This window comes from Melospiza georgiana, chromosome 2 (assembly GCF_028018845.1).
Source record: "Melospiza georgiana isolate bMelGeo1 chromosome 2, bMelGeo1.pri, whole genome shotgun sequence".
NCBI classification, from domain to species: Eukaryota; Metazoa; Chordata; class Aves; order Passeriformes; family Passerellidae; genus Melospiza; species Melospiza georgiana.
The window spans coordinates 29,653,062-29,671,367 of NC_080431.1; the positions used below are offsets into that span (position 1 = coordinate 29,653,062).

Here is an 18,306-nt window from a genome sequence, read left to right on the forward strand (position 1 = left end):
AAAATTACGTTTGCGCGGTAGATCTGTACTGCCATTTGAGTATTTTTTTTCCTAAATTTTCAGCAGCTACGGCTTTTTCTTACAGTTGTTATAAGAAGTAAAAGCCCAAGTGGGTGGGTGTAATAATGCAAACAAAACCAAATAACTCAGAGCTGCAAAACTGAAATTCAGCAAGAGAGAGACAAAACCAAAATATGACCATATGGAAACTCTGCAATGTTGGGAATGTTTGTTTCTTTAATTCTGAGAGGGAAAAGGCAAAGATTTGTAAAAAACCTTGATTAAAATATAAAATAAGCAGCAGAGTAAATCACTGTAATAATTCTACATACACTTTATTAAAAAAGAACACTTCCTGAAAATATATATGCATTTGAAAAACATTGTTTGTGGAAAATTTTGCAAATACCATCAAGTTACTTAAATATACTGCTGCTCTTAGGTTGAAATACATAAACCCCATGGAATGGATGGAACCTATACCTATACATCCAAATTTATCTCTTAAATTCGTTTGATTATCATAACACCCTATAAGAGACTGTAAAAGCCTACCAGCACAGGAAGATCCTGTGGCATTGTTTAAAAGTCGAGCTCTTTCACCCACAAATTTAACTGACCTTCTTGCCCCCTGCCTTTCAGAAACTGCAGCTACAAATGCCATCTGTATTAACAATATAATGCACTGAAGGACAGTTTGATCCTTTATCTGAGCTATTAGAACAAAGAATAAGTGGTTATTAAAATTATGACTGACTTGAGGGGTCAGCAATACTTGACATTTATGTGAGACTTATTCTCAGAGAGCAGAAATAAACTCCACAGGCAAATGCCAAGTACAAGCTCACCCTCCACTGGTCATGGCTAATAACCTGCCCGTCACACCAGAGGACAAAAGGTGCTGCACAATAGAGCAGCCAGTCACCAGAGATTTCCCAGGAAGCTTCACACAGCAGTGCTAGGCAGACTTGTGAGAAAGAGAGCTGATGTTGCATTCCAGTACATATTAACAAGCTGTTGGGCCTGAAGTGCTGAGTCCTGACTCCATTTGACAAACGCATCTCCTGCAGAATCCAGCAGGAGCTCGGCAGGGTCAGTCTGCAGTGCAAACACGAGGGCTGGTCAGCAGGACAGCTATTTAAAAGTCATCACACTCAATGGCTTTGCTGCAGTCTTCCTCTTTCACCTTCACCATTTTGGAGTTCACAAGGTCATTTCACTAATTATAGTGACAATCCATTTATCCATGAAACTTTTGTAGACTGAGATGCCCTTTTGGATACAAGGATTATGGTTACAATGGCAGAAGATTCAATGATTGCAAGCAAGTTAAGAGGAAGGAAGCAGGAAGAGGAAATCAAGCAATGGCAGAGATCCCTGTTTGTTTCTTTATTTGCTTACACTAAACTATTTCTATTACACAATGTAGAAAGAAAATTATTTCCAAATATTTCCATTCTGCAGTCTGTTTTTCTACAGTTATAATTATCTAAGGACATAGGCAGAGTAACTTCTGTAAAGAGGGGTAATACTCCCTGTCAGCTGGTATAGAGGCTAATTTTCTAGCTAAACTGATTGATCCAATAAAGGATTCTACCTCTACAAACTTTGTCACAGGAAACTTACTGATGATATTTAATGATTAGATTTTTGTCTAATAACTTCCATGACAAAATATCGCGTGTGATTTCTCAGCAGGAGAGGTAAAAAAACAGACTTAACTTCCTTTCTTTTCATTTTGCTTCTGGACTAAGACATGCTACTCTTTGCTTTAATTTTATCCTAGGATCACTCTTTGTGTTTCACCAAGGATGCCCTAGGATATCCAGCTCCCACGGGAAAAGTTTGGCAGATCTCCTCTCTGCAACACTTCACCTCTAACACCGGGCACCAGTGTTCAGCTGGGACAAAATATACATTCCACATCACATTTACCATAGTTCTACCCCAGACTTTTGCCAGAGTAAATAAGTAACATGCATCTGCCATAATCAAAGATAAAAACAACAGTATGTTCAGGAAGTCAACCAAAGAAAACCAACCAACAAACCAACCAAAAAAAAAAACCTCCTTGAGAGAATACAAATAGGAGTTAAAAGATAAATCCTGTCAGTCCCAGAGCCTCCACATTACTAGGGCAGTTGCCTGCTACAATAGAGGTGATAAAGCTCTCTTCTCTAGCCTGAAAGAGACTTGAAGGCCTCAAAATCCATTACAAACAGAATCAGAAAATTATGGTGTGTGGAAAGAAAAATTTTATTCATCTACCCAAAAGAAAAGTCTTGGATAGGCTGCTGAAAACAGGAGCATGCAATACTGAGCGGCTAGGAGGAAAGTATTGTGTTTGCCCATACTAAAATACAAACCAATCTCTAAGTCTATCCATGCCTCAGCCCCACCATGACAGGCTGGTTGAGTTTTCTGCCTCCAGGCACCAGCAGCCAGCAGTGCAAAGCTCTTTCCTGATGGCCACTGTCCTTTTTCCATTGCTGCTCCCTCAATTTCAGATAACTGTCTATTTTTGGAGGAGCAGAGCTCCAGACCAAAAATTAAAAGTCTTAGTAAAGGTCAGCTGGTGTTTGTACGCTTCTAATACAAGGCCTTTGTTGAAGCAACAAAACATTTAAATCCCTCTTGCTCATGTGTTCTGTTGAAGAATCCCTAAATTTAAATTTAAAAATGAAAGCATAATCATTACATTAAGAGTAATTAATGTATTCTATCCCTTTATCACAAAAGTGTGCTTTCCAGGTGGTGAGGTGTTTTCAGCTAATTTAATGTTCTATTTAAGAGCATTCAAAGGAAGGATTAAAATGATAGTGAAAATGGGGAAATATCAGATTTAACACCAAAACTTTTGAATACAAAGATTTATAGTCTAAAGTTTTAAATAATTGTTCAAATTTATAAGAGGCTGTTCAAAGCTGTAATAGAAAACTTCTGGAAATATTCATTATATGACCCATAACAATCATGGTAAGACTCGTAAAAGTTATTAGAGTTGTCAGCTTAGCACATAAAAGTCAAGACAATGTCACAGATATAAGTCTTCTGTGTATATCACTATTGGCAAATGGAATTTAGGAATTTATAGGCATGCACTAGGAATTTGATAATTTGTTTTACCTATCTCTAGAAATGTCATTCATGTAAGTGTCAGCAGCTACTAAAATGGAAATTATTAAAGAGAGAACAGCTGCAACTGTCACCTCCCTATATCTCTCTTTCAGACCTTCAGTTTGGAAGGTCTGGCTTTCATCCTGTCTTTCCTCATTGCTTTATACAAGGCTATGTTCAAACTGGGAAAATTAGAAATCATCTCTAAGTCAAACAGTGTCTGAAATCTGTCCACAAATCGGTTCTCATTCTCCAGCCTAAACTTCATGGCCCACAGAATAACAGTATCATTCGTGCACAAGTGATCAAAAGTTAGGAGGAGCTCATCCAGGAATGGATGGTAGTAAACTACATCAGCAGCCATAATGTAGTCAAAGTGACAGGAAGACCTAGGAAAGTTCTTTTCCAGATCAATTCCCCAGGACAACTCCTTGATGCAAGGCTGGTGTTTGCATTTCTGCTTTGTATTTTGGAGAATGTTGTACTCAAGGTTTCCCAGTAGTTCTGGCAAATCTGTGGCAGTTACACAGGCACCTGTGACACAGAGAAAACAAATACAATATTTGAATACACAACAACACTTGAGTAAAAGCCCATTCACAAAAGCCACTGCACAAAGAATTGGTTTTATCAAGTAACTCTCACTGAGGGCAATAAAAAAATGCAGATGCTCCCAATAACTCTTAAATATTGTGCTTAAAGTAAATGTTTTCTTCCTTGTAGTTCTACTCTACAGATTGCCATCTAAATGCAGCTGATGGGGAGAAATCAGATACTTACTGTATCTTGATATCATCACATTGGTTAAAAGTACAGTGGCTGACCAGGGATTGATGAATACCCATTACTGAATCCAAGAAGTCAGCATGAAATTTAAGCATTACCTCAAGATCTTCCCTTCTCACACAAGAAGAAGCTTTCTCAGACTACCAAAAGCTAAAATTCTGTTAAAATGCAGAACCTACTGACCTGGATTACTCTTGGAGATGAATAGGGTGCCATGACAGAAAACACAACAATGTCTGTAGCAGAGAGATCAAGTTGCTGAAGGAAAATACTGAAACACAAAGGGATAGAATTGGATGGAAGGTGACCTGGCATCCAAGAGCTCTTTGGTCAAAGGAAGGGGATGCACTGGTCTTACCTACATCTGGCTCAGTCTACTTGCCACTGATACCCTGCAAAGCCACTAATTTTTTATTTTGATCCCCAGTTTAGCATGGTTAATGACAACATATCTACTGTGACCTCCTTTATTGTATCAATACACTCCCAGAAGAAAAAAAATACAAATACCAAAGCATGTTTCCGAACAAGCCTTTTAGAATTTACTGTTTCTTGCTCTTGGAAACTTTCAAACAACAGTCTCTTAGAAGAACCAAGCCACATCATTTGTCCTCCATTATTCATCTGAGAGGTGTTTCCAAGAGCTTAAGAGAAATATCGCATACTCACCCAGCAAACTGGCTACTATGGAGACCAAGCCAGTTCCAGCTCCAATTTCAATCACATTTTTGTCAACCAAATTGCATTGTTTAGAATGAGTTTCCAAAAAATAACACAGAACAAGAGCCTGTAGGGGAGGAAATCCATGAACATACTGAACAAAATAATGAACTAAATCCATTTACTAAATATGAATTGTCATTTAAAAGCATGCAAAAAATTTGTTATCTGTTCAAATGAGCAATATTCATTCAAGCACTATCCCTAAAGGACCACAGCTCACCATGATCTTTGGGCTCTATAGGTCACATAATAAATGCTACAAAATAAGTCTGTGAATTATTACAGACAGAAGGAGCAACTACAATTAGATAATCTGTCACTACACATGACATGAGTTGTAAAATTCTGGTCACCAATTCCTGCTTATAACTGGACTTACTTCTGGTTGAGATAAAATATCTCCTCCACAAAAATATCTTCATATAAAAACTGCTTCTGAGACAAAATCCACAACAACCCTTGTTAAGTTCTTCCAATAGTCAAATATTTCTGGCAATAATTAATTGTTAGGGTTCAAAAGAGCCAAATAGATTTACCCCCTTTTCTTTTGGCTCAGTTTGTTTGCAGTTTCTATTCTATTCTATTCTATTTGCTTATCTGGTTAAGCTTAGCAAACTTTCATAATAAATACAGCCACAAAGAGCATCTACAACAGACTCCTTACACATGTATATATAAAGTGATTAACTGATCAGTTAAAGTGTTTAAAAAAATCTTCTCAGCTTTTCTGCCCTATCTCACACTGACCAGTGCATTTTAGCTCACTGGTGAAATAGAAATTGCTAATTTTATTTCTCTCATAAAGATAGTTTCCACATTTACTTCCATATCTTTCTCAGATTTTGATACAATCTCCATTGACAAATAAGATGATTGCTTTATCCTCTCACAATACAGATCACCACAGATCACCATTTGGAAAGGCAATCATTAGCGGCCTGCTCTGGCACAGCAAAATTAGTTTTGCTTTCCAGTACTAATGAATGAGAAGGAAAAGAGCAGGAGGACTGCTGACCCAGTGTTAACATGCTAGAAAGTAAAACAAAGGGTTTTTTCCTACCTCTTAATTCAGAGCACAGAAGAAAAGGTAATCCAAACTTATATGTATCATTTAATCAACAGCACTGATATAGAAATCAGTCTGTGAGAACCAGGAATAATTAAAGTCAGGTTCCTAAGGACTGGATCTGATATTTGACATTACATTAGGATTTCCTCCTAGTTACGTTAATTCCTATAATTCCTTCCATCAGGATTTTGCCATATTCTATTGTAGAAACTGGCTGGCATAATCAAAGTTTCTGAAGGTTAAATCAGGGAAACTTTGAAATCTGCATTCCTTTCCATGAAACATGCAGAAGCTTTACTTTCCTTAAAGTTTCTGCACTCTTGAAAAATTTGGCTGACATTTTTCAGAAGATGTCAAGTACAGCTAGATGGAAGTGGAAGGGAGAATATCAAGAGACAGAGATCAAAGGATTGTCTTCCTTCCACAACAAAATTGGCTAAGCCCTTCCAAAAAAAGAAAATGTTTTTCAGTAAATTCCATGATTTTGTGCAAATAATTGGTAGTCAGCCAAACTTTCCATGAAGACATACACAGAGATCACCAAAACATATAGTACAGATGACTGGTCCAGGTCTCCTAACACCAGGAATATCATTTGGACTTCAAAGCAGAAGAGTAGGACAACTATCCTCAGCTGAACTATGGTCATACTTCTAAACAACAGTATGATCCTAGGAGGCTGAGGCAGTTGGGAAAGAAATGGAGCATCCTGGGTCTCTCCTTTAGGGACACAAATTTCATCATGCATCATGGCACCTCCCTGGAGATTTCTCTCAGTCTTAATTACTTCAAAACAGTAAGTTTACTCCATTGTACATATTCAAAACCTGAAGAAGAATACTTGGATGATGAATGTGTTGATGGTTCTTATATCAAAAGCCAAGGACAATGGTTCTCTCCAACTAGATTTCCAGCTGTTTAAGAAACTGAATGCTGCAGCTGAACATTTTCCCATGTCTACGTATTAACAAGGTAAATTTGTTCCTTACATGAGAAGGTTGAATAGCTTCTATGAATGATAACACCTTGTGAGCTTGCATCACTGCTGTTTCTGCAACCTGGATCTGCCTGCTACACAGCCATCTGTATTTATAAAATGTACAGAAATGCAATCATCATAAAACTGCCATATTTGTTTCAAAATATGCTTGTAATTGGCTAATTGGATTAAAAACTACTAGCAAGCGAGGAGCGGACATAGGATCATACACCTGGGGTGATTGCAGCATGCACAAGAAATACCAAGTAAGCTTTGAGAAACATAAATCCACCAAAAAAAAACAGGCTAAATTCAGGTTTGGGATTTGCAGAACAGAGACAGAGAAACACAGAATTATTTCCTTGGGTTTATAACATATAAAAAAGTATATTTATTATACAAAACAAATCTTAAAATGCTAGATGGCTCCAAAAATGAAAAATAAATATACTACAAAAATATTGTACCGATGGCCAGACGACTGCCCCGTAGCAATCAGTGGCTTCTGTAATTCTTATCTCATGGCCAGCAAAGTGAAAGCCTTCCCAGGTCTTATAAGCTATATGGTCAGGAAAGAAACGCCTCTCCATGATTTCTGCAACTATCTGTTCATCTTCTTTTTCCCCTGGAAGCAAAAGTATAAAAGGTCAAAGAGGCTGAGAGGACAGATAATAAAACTATCAATTCGTGTTAAAAAGCTGATTGGGAAGCAAGAATATAAATTACATCATGAATAAAATACATTTCACCATTAATTGTTAGCATGGTACACAGCTATTCTTCTGAATTTTCTAATTGAAATTTTCAGTGTGTGACTAAATAACTTCTTTCATGTCTCACTGAAGCAGCCAAGTTCATACAAAGTAAAGAAGGGGAATGTTAGCATACATTGTTTTCCATTTCAGCAACCCAAAGGAAATTTTTAAACTTTTTTCTTTCAAGAACAGCTGCCCTAGTAAAGACACTCACAGCCTTATGCACCTGCATTTTTCATTATTCTCCATATCCTTTTATTGTTCACTTTCCCCATATTCTGGTTCTTTCTGACAGTAAACAAAAGGAGCTAGAATATCATTTATAAGTCTGCCACAAAACTTGTGAAACAGACCCCAGCAACACAAATGATGACAGACAGGAGTGGAAGCACTCGTGTTGTCAGGAAAGTTTATCCACCCACCCCAACAGCGCCCTGTCAGAGGGATTCTTTCCAGTTGGCTTGATATCCTGAATGCCATCCTTGTTGCTAAGCAAAGAATATTTATGATAGCTAACAAAATCCTGGATAACTGTTCTAACAGAAGAGGATTCATTCCTTTTTAGAGGAATACCAAGCTAGTTTCAGTTTTGCCATCATCACACAAAACTGCACCACAATGTCAGAAAACAATATTTAAATGAAACTATCTAGAGCATTTTCTTAGCAAAGCCTAGATTCCTTCTAAGTTTTCATGGGAATTTTGCTTTCATAGCCAACTATGGTCTGTTAGCAAACCAGTGAAAGAAAAGCATGTTCACAAGCTACACCTAGAAAGCATGCTTGAGATTTAGATAACTCAGTTACCACCTTGTCCAAAGCAGAGTTTCTGTATCAGACCTGCAGCTCCCATCAAAATCACAGATATTAACTTTGGGATCTGCTGGCTCTGGAAAATGAAACCATTTATGCTGTCATCAACATAAAAGACTTTGCTCTACTGAATATTCTTCACATTTTCTTCCCCCTTGAATCATTGTGGTCACAAAGGACATAAAGACCCCAAGTGTTGTCATTTATATTGCCATATGCCTCAGTATTTTTATTATGATAATTATGGACAAGGTCTCCCTTCCTTGTTCCAAGGAATAAAAGCAGGGGTAAACAAAGAAAAAGATTATACCACAGAAAAATACATCATGAAGTTGCTCAAACTTATTAGCCAGTGCTTTAAGCTTGTAACTCAAATTTCAGGATCACAGGAAAATAGAGAATAGCATCAAACAAGGAAGAAAAACAAAAAATATTTGAATTTATGTTGACATTAAGACACAAAAACCCAATAAAAGCTGACTAACCAACCACAGTACTCATAGAATCTATTGCAGGGGAGAACCCTAATCACAGGATACAGCAAAATTAAAAACTTTATCATGCATATACTGCTAGGAAAAAAATGTTTTCATAAATTTTCATAAATTTTCAAAATAAAATGCCCAACATTGAAACTATGGTATTTTAAGATGTTGGAAAACAAGCAGTATGTGTCAGCCTCTTCAAGCCTCTGATGTTAATCTGGGAGAAAACACATGCATCACTGTGCCTGTAATGAGGGAGCTCTTGACAAACATGAGCTCAGTGCCAGGGAAATGCTGCTTCAGGGCAAAATTAATCTTCTCTGATGAAAGAAATAATAAAAAGCTGTCTTATTACACATATCATAAGTGCATTTAATAGATCATCCTGTTTCCAAGCATGCCAGATATAGCCTGCTTTTAATCTTCTCCCATTGCTTAGAGCAGTCTGATCTTGTTCTGTGATCACTACTAGCTGTGGAAGTAAAAGCTATTCTTTCTATTACCTTTCAATTACAACCATTTTTCTTGATTTTCCTCCCTGGACATCTGTTTTGGATCCAATTTTGTTGAGAAGCTGGTAACTTATTAGGTCTTAACTTATAAAGCTCCTATGAGATGATCTATAAAACTTTAGCAGTGTTACAGCTGCTCCTCTAGCACTCAATAAACATTTCCCACCTATTCCCTACGGGATCAGCAAACTTCCTACTCCAGGTTTGCATAGCACCTACACTAACAGAGTTTGTAAGCCACTGCTCTCTTCCTGAGCATTGTCTGTACCCCTGAAAGAAGAATCCCAAATCTGCCGATCAATAACACCGCTTGAATTTTTGCCCATCTTATCCTTTTGGTAATCTGTCAGGTGGCTTATCTGGAGAACCTTATGCTTTTTTTTTTTTTTCCTACTTTTCTTTAAGAAAACTCTACTATTTTGGAGAATCAAAAATAACATTTGTTTCGTCAGAGTTATCATGTTAGACAAGGCCCAAAGGAGAAACTTTCTCAGAATCAGGACATTAATGATCCTGACAAAAAGAGTGCTGACGAATAAGGAGTGCAGAGTTTTAGTCAGATTCACTTATTTTGTGCAAGTTTCCCTTTGAACAGCAAGAAACACTCCTCTGCTCTTCTTATCTTTCAGAATAATTTCTTGTGGGAGTGCACAAAAGCAAATAGGTTATTTTTTCTGTAACTGTCCTCAAAGCACTGAGAATAGAAAAATAAAGAACTAGTGAGAAATCTTTCAAGTGACACAAAAATTGTTGTAAGACTAAGTAAAATCCAAGTGAGATGAACTCTTTTAATATCTGAAAACATTAAGCAAATTTTGCTGGTACTTTGATCAAACTAGTTCCTTGATAACAGGTGTAAAAAGCTGAAAGGAGTTATTCTCCTACAAGTGTTTACCTCTGTGTTAGTGCATATTCTCTTGTTCAGAAAAAAAAAAAAAGCCCTGAACTTATGAGTCAATTAATGGACTCCAATAACTTTTTGAACAAAAAGAGATTACCCATCAGTAGAATAGAGTAGGATAAGAGAAGAGGAGGCTTGACTGACCTGGCTATCAATTCTTGTAAGAATGGAAGTGCATAACGGGCATTTTCATCAACACTACTGGAGCACAGATACTGAACCATCAGAACTGAAAAGTCTGCCAGGATTGGCTCCTCTCTTCTTCACAGATCCAGAAGAAGACAAACACACAGGTTGTGTTTGACAAGATAGGCTTGCTCTCACGTCTCTTCTTTGATGTGAAGAAGTGTGGAAGTGGTATAGACACAGAACTATTTTCTTCAGCCTATTCATCTGTTTGCATGAGCAAACACTGAAACCACTGGAGTTTCTAGTGCCAGAACCTTATTTATAGGAAGATGAGGCAGTTTCATCCACTCAAGGCAACATATAGAACATATAGAAACTGAGATTATTTTTCTTACTGAAACAGAGAGATCTCCTTTGTCTTGAACTTGTGTACAAAACGTTACCTCTATAGTGCCTCAAATCCTTCAAGAATGTCTTCAAGTCTCTTAAGACTTTTTGCCCAATAGGTTAATTACTTACAGTGTTCTTTGGAATATTTTAGATAAAACATTGCTTATTATATAAGTTTAACATCTTTGGATCATGTTCCATGAGCTCCCTTGACTTTTCATTAATATCAGGACTGAGGGAAAACCTCATGTACTGTTGACACATCTTGCACTGAACCAACTGTTTCAAATAGCCTAAATATTATTTTCAAAGGCAAAGCAACTGAAATACAAAGTTTTCCAAACAGACGTACTAGTCATGTGGAAAACTGGAGTTGTGAAGCCAGTGGCAGGTTAGTTAGAGAAATGTGTGTCAAGCTGCAAAATCCTGTGTAGGGAACCAGAGGATTCTGCTTACACATTCACACGTCATGTTAAACAGATGTTAAAATGCTATGTGTTAGAACAAAAACCTAAAGAAACAAAATTATGTGAGTTCTGCTAAGAGAAAGCTGAAGTCCTTCAAGTAGGGAAGGGAAGGTAGAAAGAAAATAACAGGAAACAGACCAAATCAGAACAGAAAAAATTGCAAACTGCAGCATCTTTTTTCTATAATATTAAGGCAACCTTTATGTGCTCAATTTTGCATAGAATTAGTAGAAATATTACCTGTTTAGAAACAAGATACGTGATCAGCTATTTACACCACTTGTCACATAAAATCTAGATACCTGAACTAAAACATAGCTAAAAAAGTAAAAGGATCCTTCCACCATGAAAGCTGTGAAGAATACACTAGCACTCAGTATCTCCATTTTCAGACTCATTCACAAAAAACACACAGAGTAACAAAACATACTCCAAATACTTTGCTAGTAGATTCGAAGAAGGATTCATTCAGAAAAAAAATATTTTCACCCATTGATTCATGGGAACAGCCTACAGGGTAGAGAAAAATGTATTAGTCTCTTTCGAGTGTTGGCCTGACTCTGCCTAATCCCAGGAGGTCAAATGGTGCCACAGCCCAATGTCACAAGGAAATAAGATCCAGTCATCTGCTTCTCGCCTGCTTTGATGGATTTTCTCCAACTGGCAAAAGGAATGAAACCCAAGACTTTAGCATGAACTTGACCTGACAAAGCTCAGCCCTACAGCAACCTATTCTCCCATCTTCAGAAGGAATATACTCTCACCTGTAGAGTTTAGATTTAAAGGTCACATTTTAGACTTGTCCTTACAAATATTTTAATAGCATGCATCAACAGCTGTGAAGATGATTCCTCTATGACTTCTCAGCAATTGAGAAGTCAGTCCTCTGGAAAGGAGGACTACCTGTGTTGATATTAGTGATTGAGTGACGCTAGAGAGTTTCCAAGAGATTCCAAGAATTCATAACATCCAGGACTTTTCAAATCACCCCCCACTCTGGACACACAGGAGTGGAGTCACCCAAACGAAATATTTAAAGATGTATTTTATTTATATAATGTGGAAATAATATATATAATACATATTGTTTGTATTAAAAAAATATATTGTCACTATCTATATATCCCAAAGTCAAGAGGATATCTGCAAAAAGATCAGTAAGGGAACAAACCTGCAACTCTACTGTGACTGTAAGACATGACTGGAGAAGAGTGAGATTACTCCACCGATAGAAATTATCCAAAGGTATCCCAATAAATCCATATGGAGATTTCCAATGTCTCACACCAAATTTTTCCTGAAACTACATAAAGGTCACAATAGTAAGGGACTTTGTAGACTTGGAAGTTTTGCTGAGCTACGGTCATGTCAGGATCAGAGCCCTGGTCCTACAAGCACTACAGATGGCTCCATGGAAACATACACAATCCTGAATCACAATGTAGTCCCTAAATTTCAGGCAGCATCACTTTAGTATCTTTATTTCATTCCACTTATTTCTATTTTATTCAATTTCAGCCTAAGGGCTCTCACAGGAAGGTGTTAGGAGGGAAAGCTAAATTGTGCTCTTGACTTCACAGAAGTCAGATGTAAACTACACCTTTCTAAGAATATAAAGCAAAGTACCATTCTAGTATGTCTAAAATGCACAGTTAATTTTTCCTTACTTCATCCCTACCTACAAAAAGGAATATCATCACGTAAGTAGACATTCCACTACATTCATTACAAGCCCTGTCTGCCGAAGTGATGGCAGTGAAGGGTGTATTGTATCGACTAATCTGAGATACCGTGTCACGGTAACAAAGTGTTTGAAACGTTATACTTTGAAATGCAGAAATACAAAACTGCAACCCACAGGCAGACCCTTCTCAGCCAAGAGACAAGATGCACTCAGCCCAGAGCATGAGGACACAAGAACAAGAGAAGGGTTTGCTCACAGTATCCAGCCAATGTATTTATCCAGGTTTGAGAGCTGTGTTTTCAGTTTCAAATTTACAACACTGATATCCCAGCCCTATCCAAGTCAAAGGTCATCTAAAAACCATTAAATGGCTGAAAATAGAAGTACTGTAGTCATTTTATCTCATGAACACATAATGAATTCAAGTTTGCCAAGTACTTCCCTTGTTACTTCATCATGTTTGTCTGTCATTGAAAACATCTCCAAGTCTAGGCTCAGAAGCTATTTACTTTCTAAAAATAACTAAATTATGTCCCTCTGACTGCAAAGCAGACTCTGTTATTAAATTAGATGGTCTAATATATATTATAAAAGGCAGCTAACTTCCTGACAGATAGGAAGTGACCTTAAAAACGCTGTCAGTATTCAGCTACCAATAATTCTTGATTTCTAAAATATTCCTTTGCATAAAGGACCTGAACACCAACCCATGCAGTCATACCACTTTTCTTATGTGGAAGTTGAGATATATTATTTATTGTCAAAATGCAGCTACTGCAAAGACTAAAGAAATGAAAATAGGAAAGTTGGGCACATGGCTGAGAGGGAAGAATAAGTTACTGACTTCCCTACAAAGGTCATATATGCTTTGATTATTTGATTGTTGCCTCCAACTTCTGTTCTGTCCATACACAAGAAGTTTTCATTTGAGTTTAGCAACATCTTAAGCTGTCTACTTATTGAGGGGAGAGAAAGGCAACAGGGAAGTGTTGAATTAATAAGATGAGCCAGCAGGAAACCAGGATTGCAAGAATCATGCTAGAAGGATAAAAGCAAGGAAAAGTCCAACTACAAATCAGGCACTCAGTTGTGAAGAGGCAGATTTGGGGTCCATACTCAGGCCCCAGGATGTTTTTCACATTTTATAACAAAGTCTTTGAAGTCAGTGAAAAAGTGTCAGTGCAGAAGAGATGAGAGAGAAGTATCTCTAGAAGTAACCCGGGAAATATGAATGAGGTGCTACATCACTACTGCCTCCCAGCTGAATTATCTTAAATTGTTAATTACAGGGTTAGGATGCTTTTCACTTGGCTCCACTCCAAGTATGTCCCATTTAAGGCACCGCTCTGGACTCCTCCAAGATGCTTGAAATGATGGCAGGAATTGCCATCAATTGGGACATCTGTCAGGCAGGGCAAGTAGAAGGAGTGTGTCCCTTCTAAAATGTCAGGATTTACGAGAAGGTTACTAGGTCAGCATTTTCTCACATATTTATGGATTAAAAACTGAGCCATGGCCGAGTGAAGTGAGACGATGGGCTGTCAAGGACAAGCACACCTGGCAAACTTGTTCTTTTGTCTCAGAGATAAAATTATTCTGGGGTGAATTTACATAATGCAACTAGGGTAAAGTAATTTAGTTTCCCAAGAAATTAAGACAGGAATGGTAGCATCTGGTCTCAGAAACATTTAGCCAAGGAGTGTTAAAGCCAGAAGGAGAAATTATGTGAGGAAAGAGAGACATCTAACAATGCAGGTGTGGAGAACTGATTGTTTAAAGCCACAAAAGGAATGATCAGACTGCGTGATGACTGACCTGTAAACTGAGAACCGGTAGTAATGGGAATCATGAACAAAAATAAGGAGTTTTAAACTGGAGAATGTATGACAGGTAAATTAATAAGCAAAGGGGAAGGCACCAAATATAAAGAGCTGAGACGGTGAGGGTGGTGCAACACTGGAAGAGGTTGCCCGGAGAAATTATGGATGCTCTATCCCTGGGAGTATTTGAGGCCAGGTTGGATGGGGCTTTGAGCAACCTGGTCCAATGGAAAGTGTCCCTGCCCACGGCAGGGGGTTTATAACTAGATGGTCTTTAAGGTCCTTTCCCACTCAAACCATTTTGTGAGTCTATGATCCTATGACTGAAACATGCAAAGAAACCAAACTGGAATAAGAACACTGAGAAACAGATATTGAGACTGGGCAGGTGAAATAATGAAATAGTAATGAGGAAAGCAGTAGAGAAAAAGGATGAGAACAAGGAAGGCACAGGCTCAAAGTAATTGAGCAGGCAAATCTCTGCGCATCAGGTTCAATATCCTTACATCTCCAGAACCTGGCACAGAATTTAGGGTGGCAAAGTCTGTAAAGATATCCAATTTCAGTCTCCTCATTCTTTTAGATTAATGTTTTATAGACATAGAAGAGAACTACCTGGCTCTACACAGACCACAACTCAGCTGAGATTTTACATAAAAATATTATGAAAAATAAAATAATTATTCAAACGTCCTCTTTTTGCTCTCAGCTGTAGAACATAACTATATCCCATTGCAAAACATATGCATTTGTCTTAATACCTAGTCTAATCCTGGTAACCACTAAAAAATCTAGGGACAATTTATGAAGATTTAGAATCCTCAAAGATGTGCAGCCATGAAAGTATTTAAGAGATAACACTGCCAACAGCCCCTGAAGGTATTTGAAGGTAGGGTCTGAGGCTGTCTAGACAGAAATCAGGCTTGTAATAACCAATTCTCCTAACCGACAGCCTGTAAACAAACCTGCCTGAAAAGCTTGATCAAAGTCACAGCTTCATTCCTTGGAACCAGACACAGGCAAGTAACTGGAGGACAGATGCCAGGCACCAGCAGGAAGCAGCCAGGACAAGAGCATGCAGGTATAACACACTTGAAATTCCTTGTGCATTGCTAGCACAGTGCTACAATGCTACAGCAGTGCTATCTGTTGCATTTTCTGTACCAATGGCATAAACACAGTTCTTCAGAAAAAAATTAATTAGAACATAGCTCATTGTCAGAAAGACACTTTGTTCCTTTTACTTAATAATATTCTTAAGTGCAACAAGGAAATATAGTGAAATAAAAAAAATTTTACCCTCTTGTCTTTTGAATTGTCTGACCCCTTGATTTTGTAGATGGTTATGCTGTGATGATGTCAAATCCATACTATGCCACAAACCCTAGGACAGAGAAACACAAATCTGTCTCAATATAATTACTTTATTTCTTCTTTCACACATAAGCTTCATTTTAAATAAATAAATGACATGTATTATGCTACAATTTACTTCTATTGATAGTAAAGACATGAACACATGTAAGTATCAATATTCAAGGCATAAAAGCACAAGACACAGCAAACTATTTCAACTGTTATATTCTCACAGAGGAAAAAAACAGATTTAAAAAAAAAACCAAAGTTTTGATTCATTTTAGATCTATTTTATGAAATTTTGTTGTTAGAATCAAAATCAGGTTTGGTAGGCTTATAAAGGATTGAAAGGAAAGATAGAAACAAATTCCTGAAAGAGAAGAAAAATTGCACCAATATGATCTAATCTTGTTTGAATTAACTAGTTTGGAAGGGAAGGAAACAATCTAATAGTAAAAGCATGAGAATAAGGGGGCAGGATCTACAAATAACATGCTGAACAGAAAGAATACATGCCTATATGAACAGGAGTATGCTAGAGAAAAAACTAGTAGGATAAGTGGGACAGAGGACAATACAATTTTCAGCTGTCTGCAGACAACCAATAGTCTCCAATTCTTCATATTTTACAATCAGAATGAACACTGAGTTCACAGAAAAAAACAAAACAAAACAAAAACCTCACACAGTGCTTTGATACTTTGATACTTTATTTTTGATACTTTGATATGATTTTTAAATGTCCACTCTTACATGCAAATTTGACTGATTTTTGCCAGGATGGTTACATGTAGCATATAGTTAATAATCTACAGATGTTTAAACATTCAATAAGGATGTAATTAAATAAGGCAATGACTAAAAGAGTGTCTTTCCATAGTGGGACCAAACAATAAAAAAAAAAAAAAAAAAAAAAAAAAAAAAAAAAAAAAAAAGAAAGGACAATCAAAATAAAAATATATTCTGAATATCAAATCGCCTTTACAGTGCTAAGTCTTAGGCAGATTTTTCTCTCAAAACTTCAGGATCAAGAGGACAGTATGGAACAGCCCTCTCTTGTTTGAGAGGATGCACCTTACTCTCTTGACTTCACACCTTCACACCACAAAAAGCACAAAGGTTTAATGTTTAACAATACTACTACAATACCAGCAGCCATTATCCTGTTTGAAGGTGAAAATAACTTATGGGCTTTCTACATGTCTCCATAGCCCACAGAACAAAAATATTGCCATTATATTTATGTCTATACATGAACTTAGCAACAGCAACATCATTAGATAGGAAACAGAAAAGAGACTCTGTGGGATTCAAAGCCTTTGTTATGCGTCTTCAGAATAACAAGTGGCATAAAAAACTACAGGGATACTAAACAGAAAATGTTGCACACAGTCATCACCTTGTTGTTTATATCAGAAGCATTAAAAATGACAGAGTTTCTTCCCATTGGAAGACAAAATAAAAGGCAAAATCACCCTACAGGACAAAGTCTTTGTATTTTGTAGTCCTTCACATTTTTAATGTAATTCTAAAAATATCCTGAGGTGCACTAAACTACACAGCAACCTAAAATAGTCCAACATGGGCGTTCAGGAGCGCTACAAGCAACTAAACAGTGCTGAACAGCTCAGCTACACTTTTTAAAGTAAATTATATAAACTAATTTAGCATAAAGACAGAGACAAGCGAAACACCACTGGCACGTACCGCATTTCGCTCTACATTACCTGAATCTCTCACAGCTTTCCAAAGACGGTGCTCCAACAGCCAAGTCCTTATCTGGCCCCCGTGACAGGCGCAGGCAAAGGCGTGATCCGAAGCCTGTGTCACACATCGCCACCATCCCCACACCGGCAGCGATCACAACGCCGACAGCTGCAGCCCGAGCACAAAGAGGGCACCTCCAGCCCTTACATAAGGGAGCGATTTTGTAACAGCAAGGGACTCCCCTGCCTCCCTGGGGAGCTCCGAACGCAAAGTAACCAACTCGGCAGCGCTGTTTACAAAATAAATAGTGGCAGCGTGTTAGCAACTCCTCGCTGCTACTAAAAAGTAACTGAGGAACACAAAGTCATTACTCAGAGCCAAAAGGGTCTTCCAGGACAAAAATTTACCAAGGGGAAGGGGTGCTTTTGCAGCTGTTGTATAGGAATGCATGCTCCCGTTGGAATGCAGAACTGTAACAAAGTACAAAATCCTAACCCTGTCACCCTGCATAAATACAAACTGCTCCACATCCAAGATGTCCATGCACTCAACAGATCACAAACACTGTCATGGGACCAAACACAGGTATCTAAGACTTCTCTTTTTTAGACTGT

The 18,306-nt window shown here is 37.6% G+C and overlaps 1 protein-coding gene across 1 annotated transcript; it reads right to left on the reverse strand.

Moving 5' to 3' along the window:
* Positions 1 to 339: 339 nt before the first annotated feature.
* On the reverse strand, positions 340 to 18,080 carry LOC131080678 (protein-lysine methyltransferase METTL21E-like). Its single transcript, XM_058019143.1, has 5 exons — positions 17,713 to 18,080; positions 15,929 to 16,013; positions 7,142 to 7,299; positions 4,573 to 4,690; positions 340 to 3,651 (listed from the first exon to the last, which is right to left on the reverse strand). Exons 2-5 carry the CDS (start codon positions 15,996 to 15,998, stop codon positions 3,227 to 3,229), a joined length of 771 nt encoding a protein of 256 aa, XP_057875126.1. The 5' UTR covers positions 15,999 to 16,013; positions 17,713 to 18,080; the 3' UTR covers positions 340 to 3,226.
* Between the last annotated feature and the right edge of the window lie 226 nt (positions 18,081 to 18,306).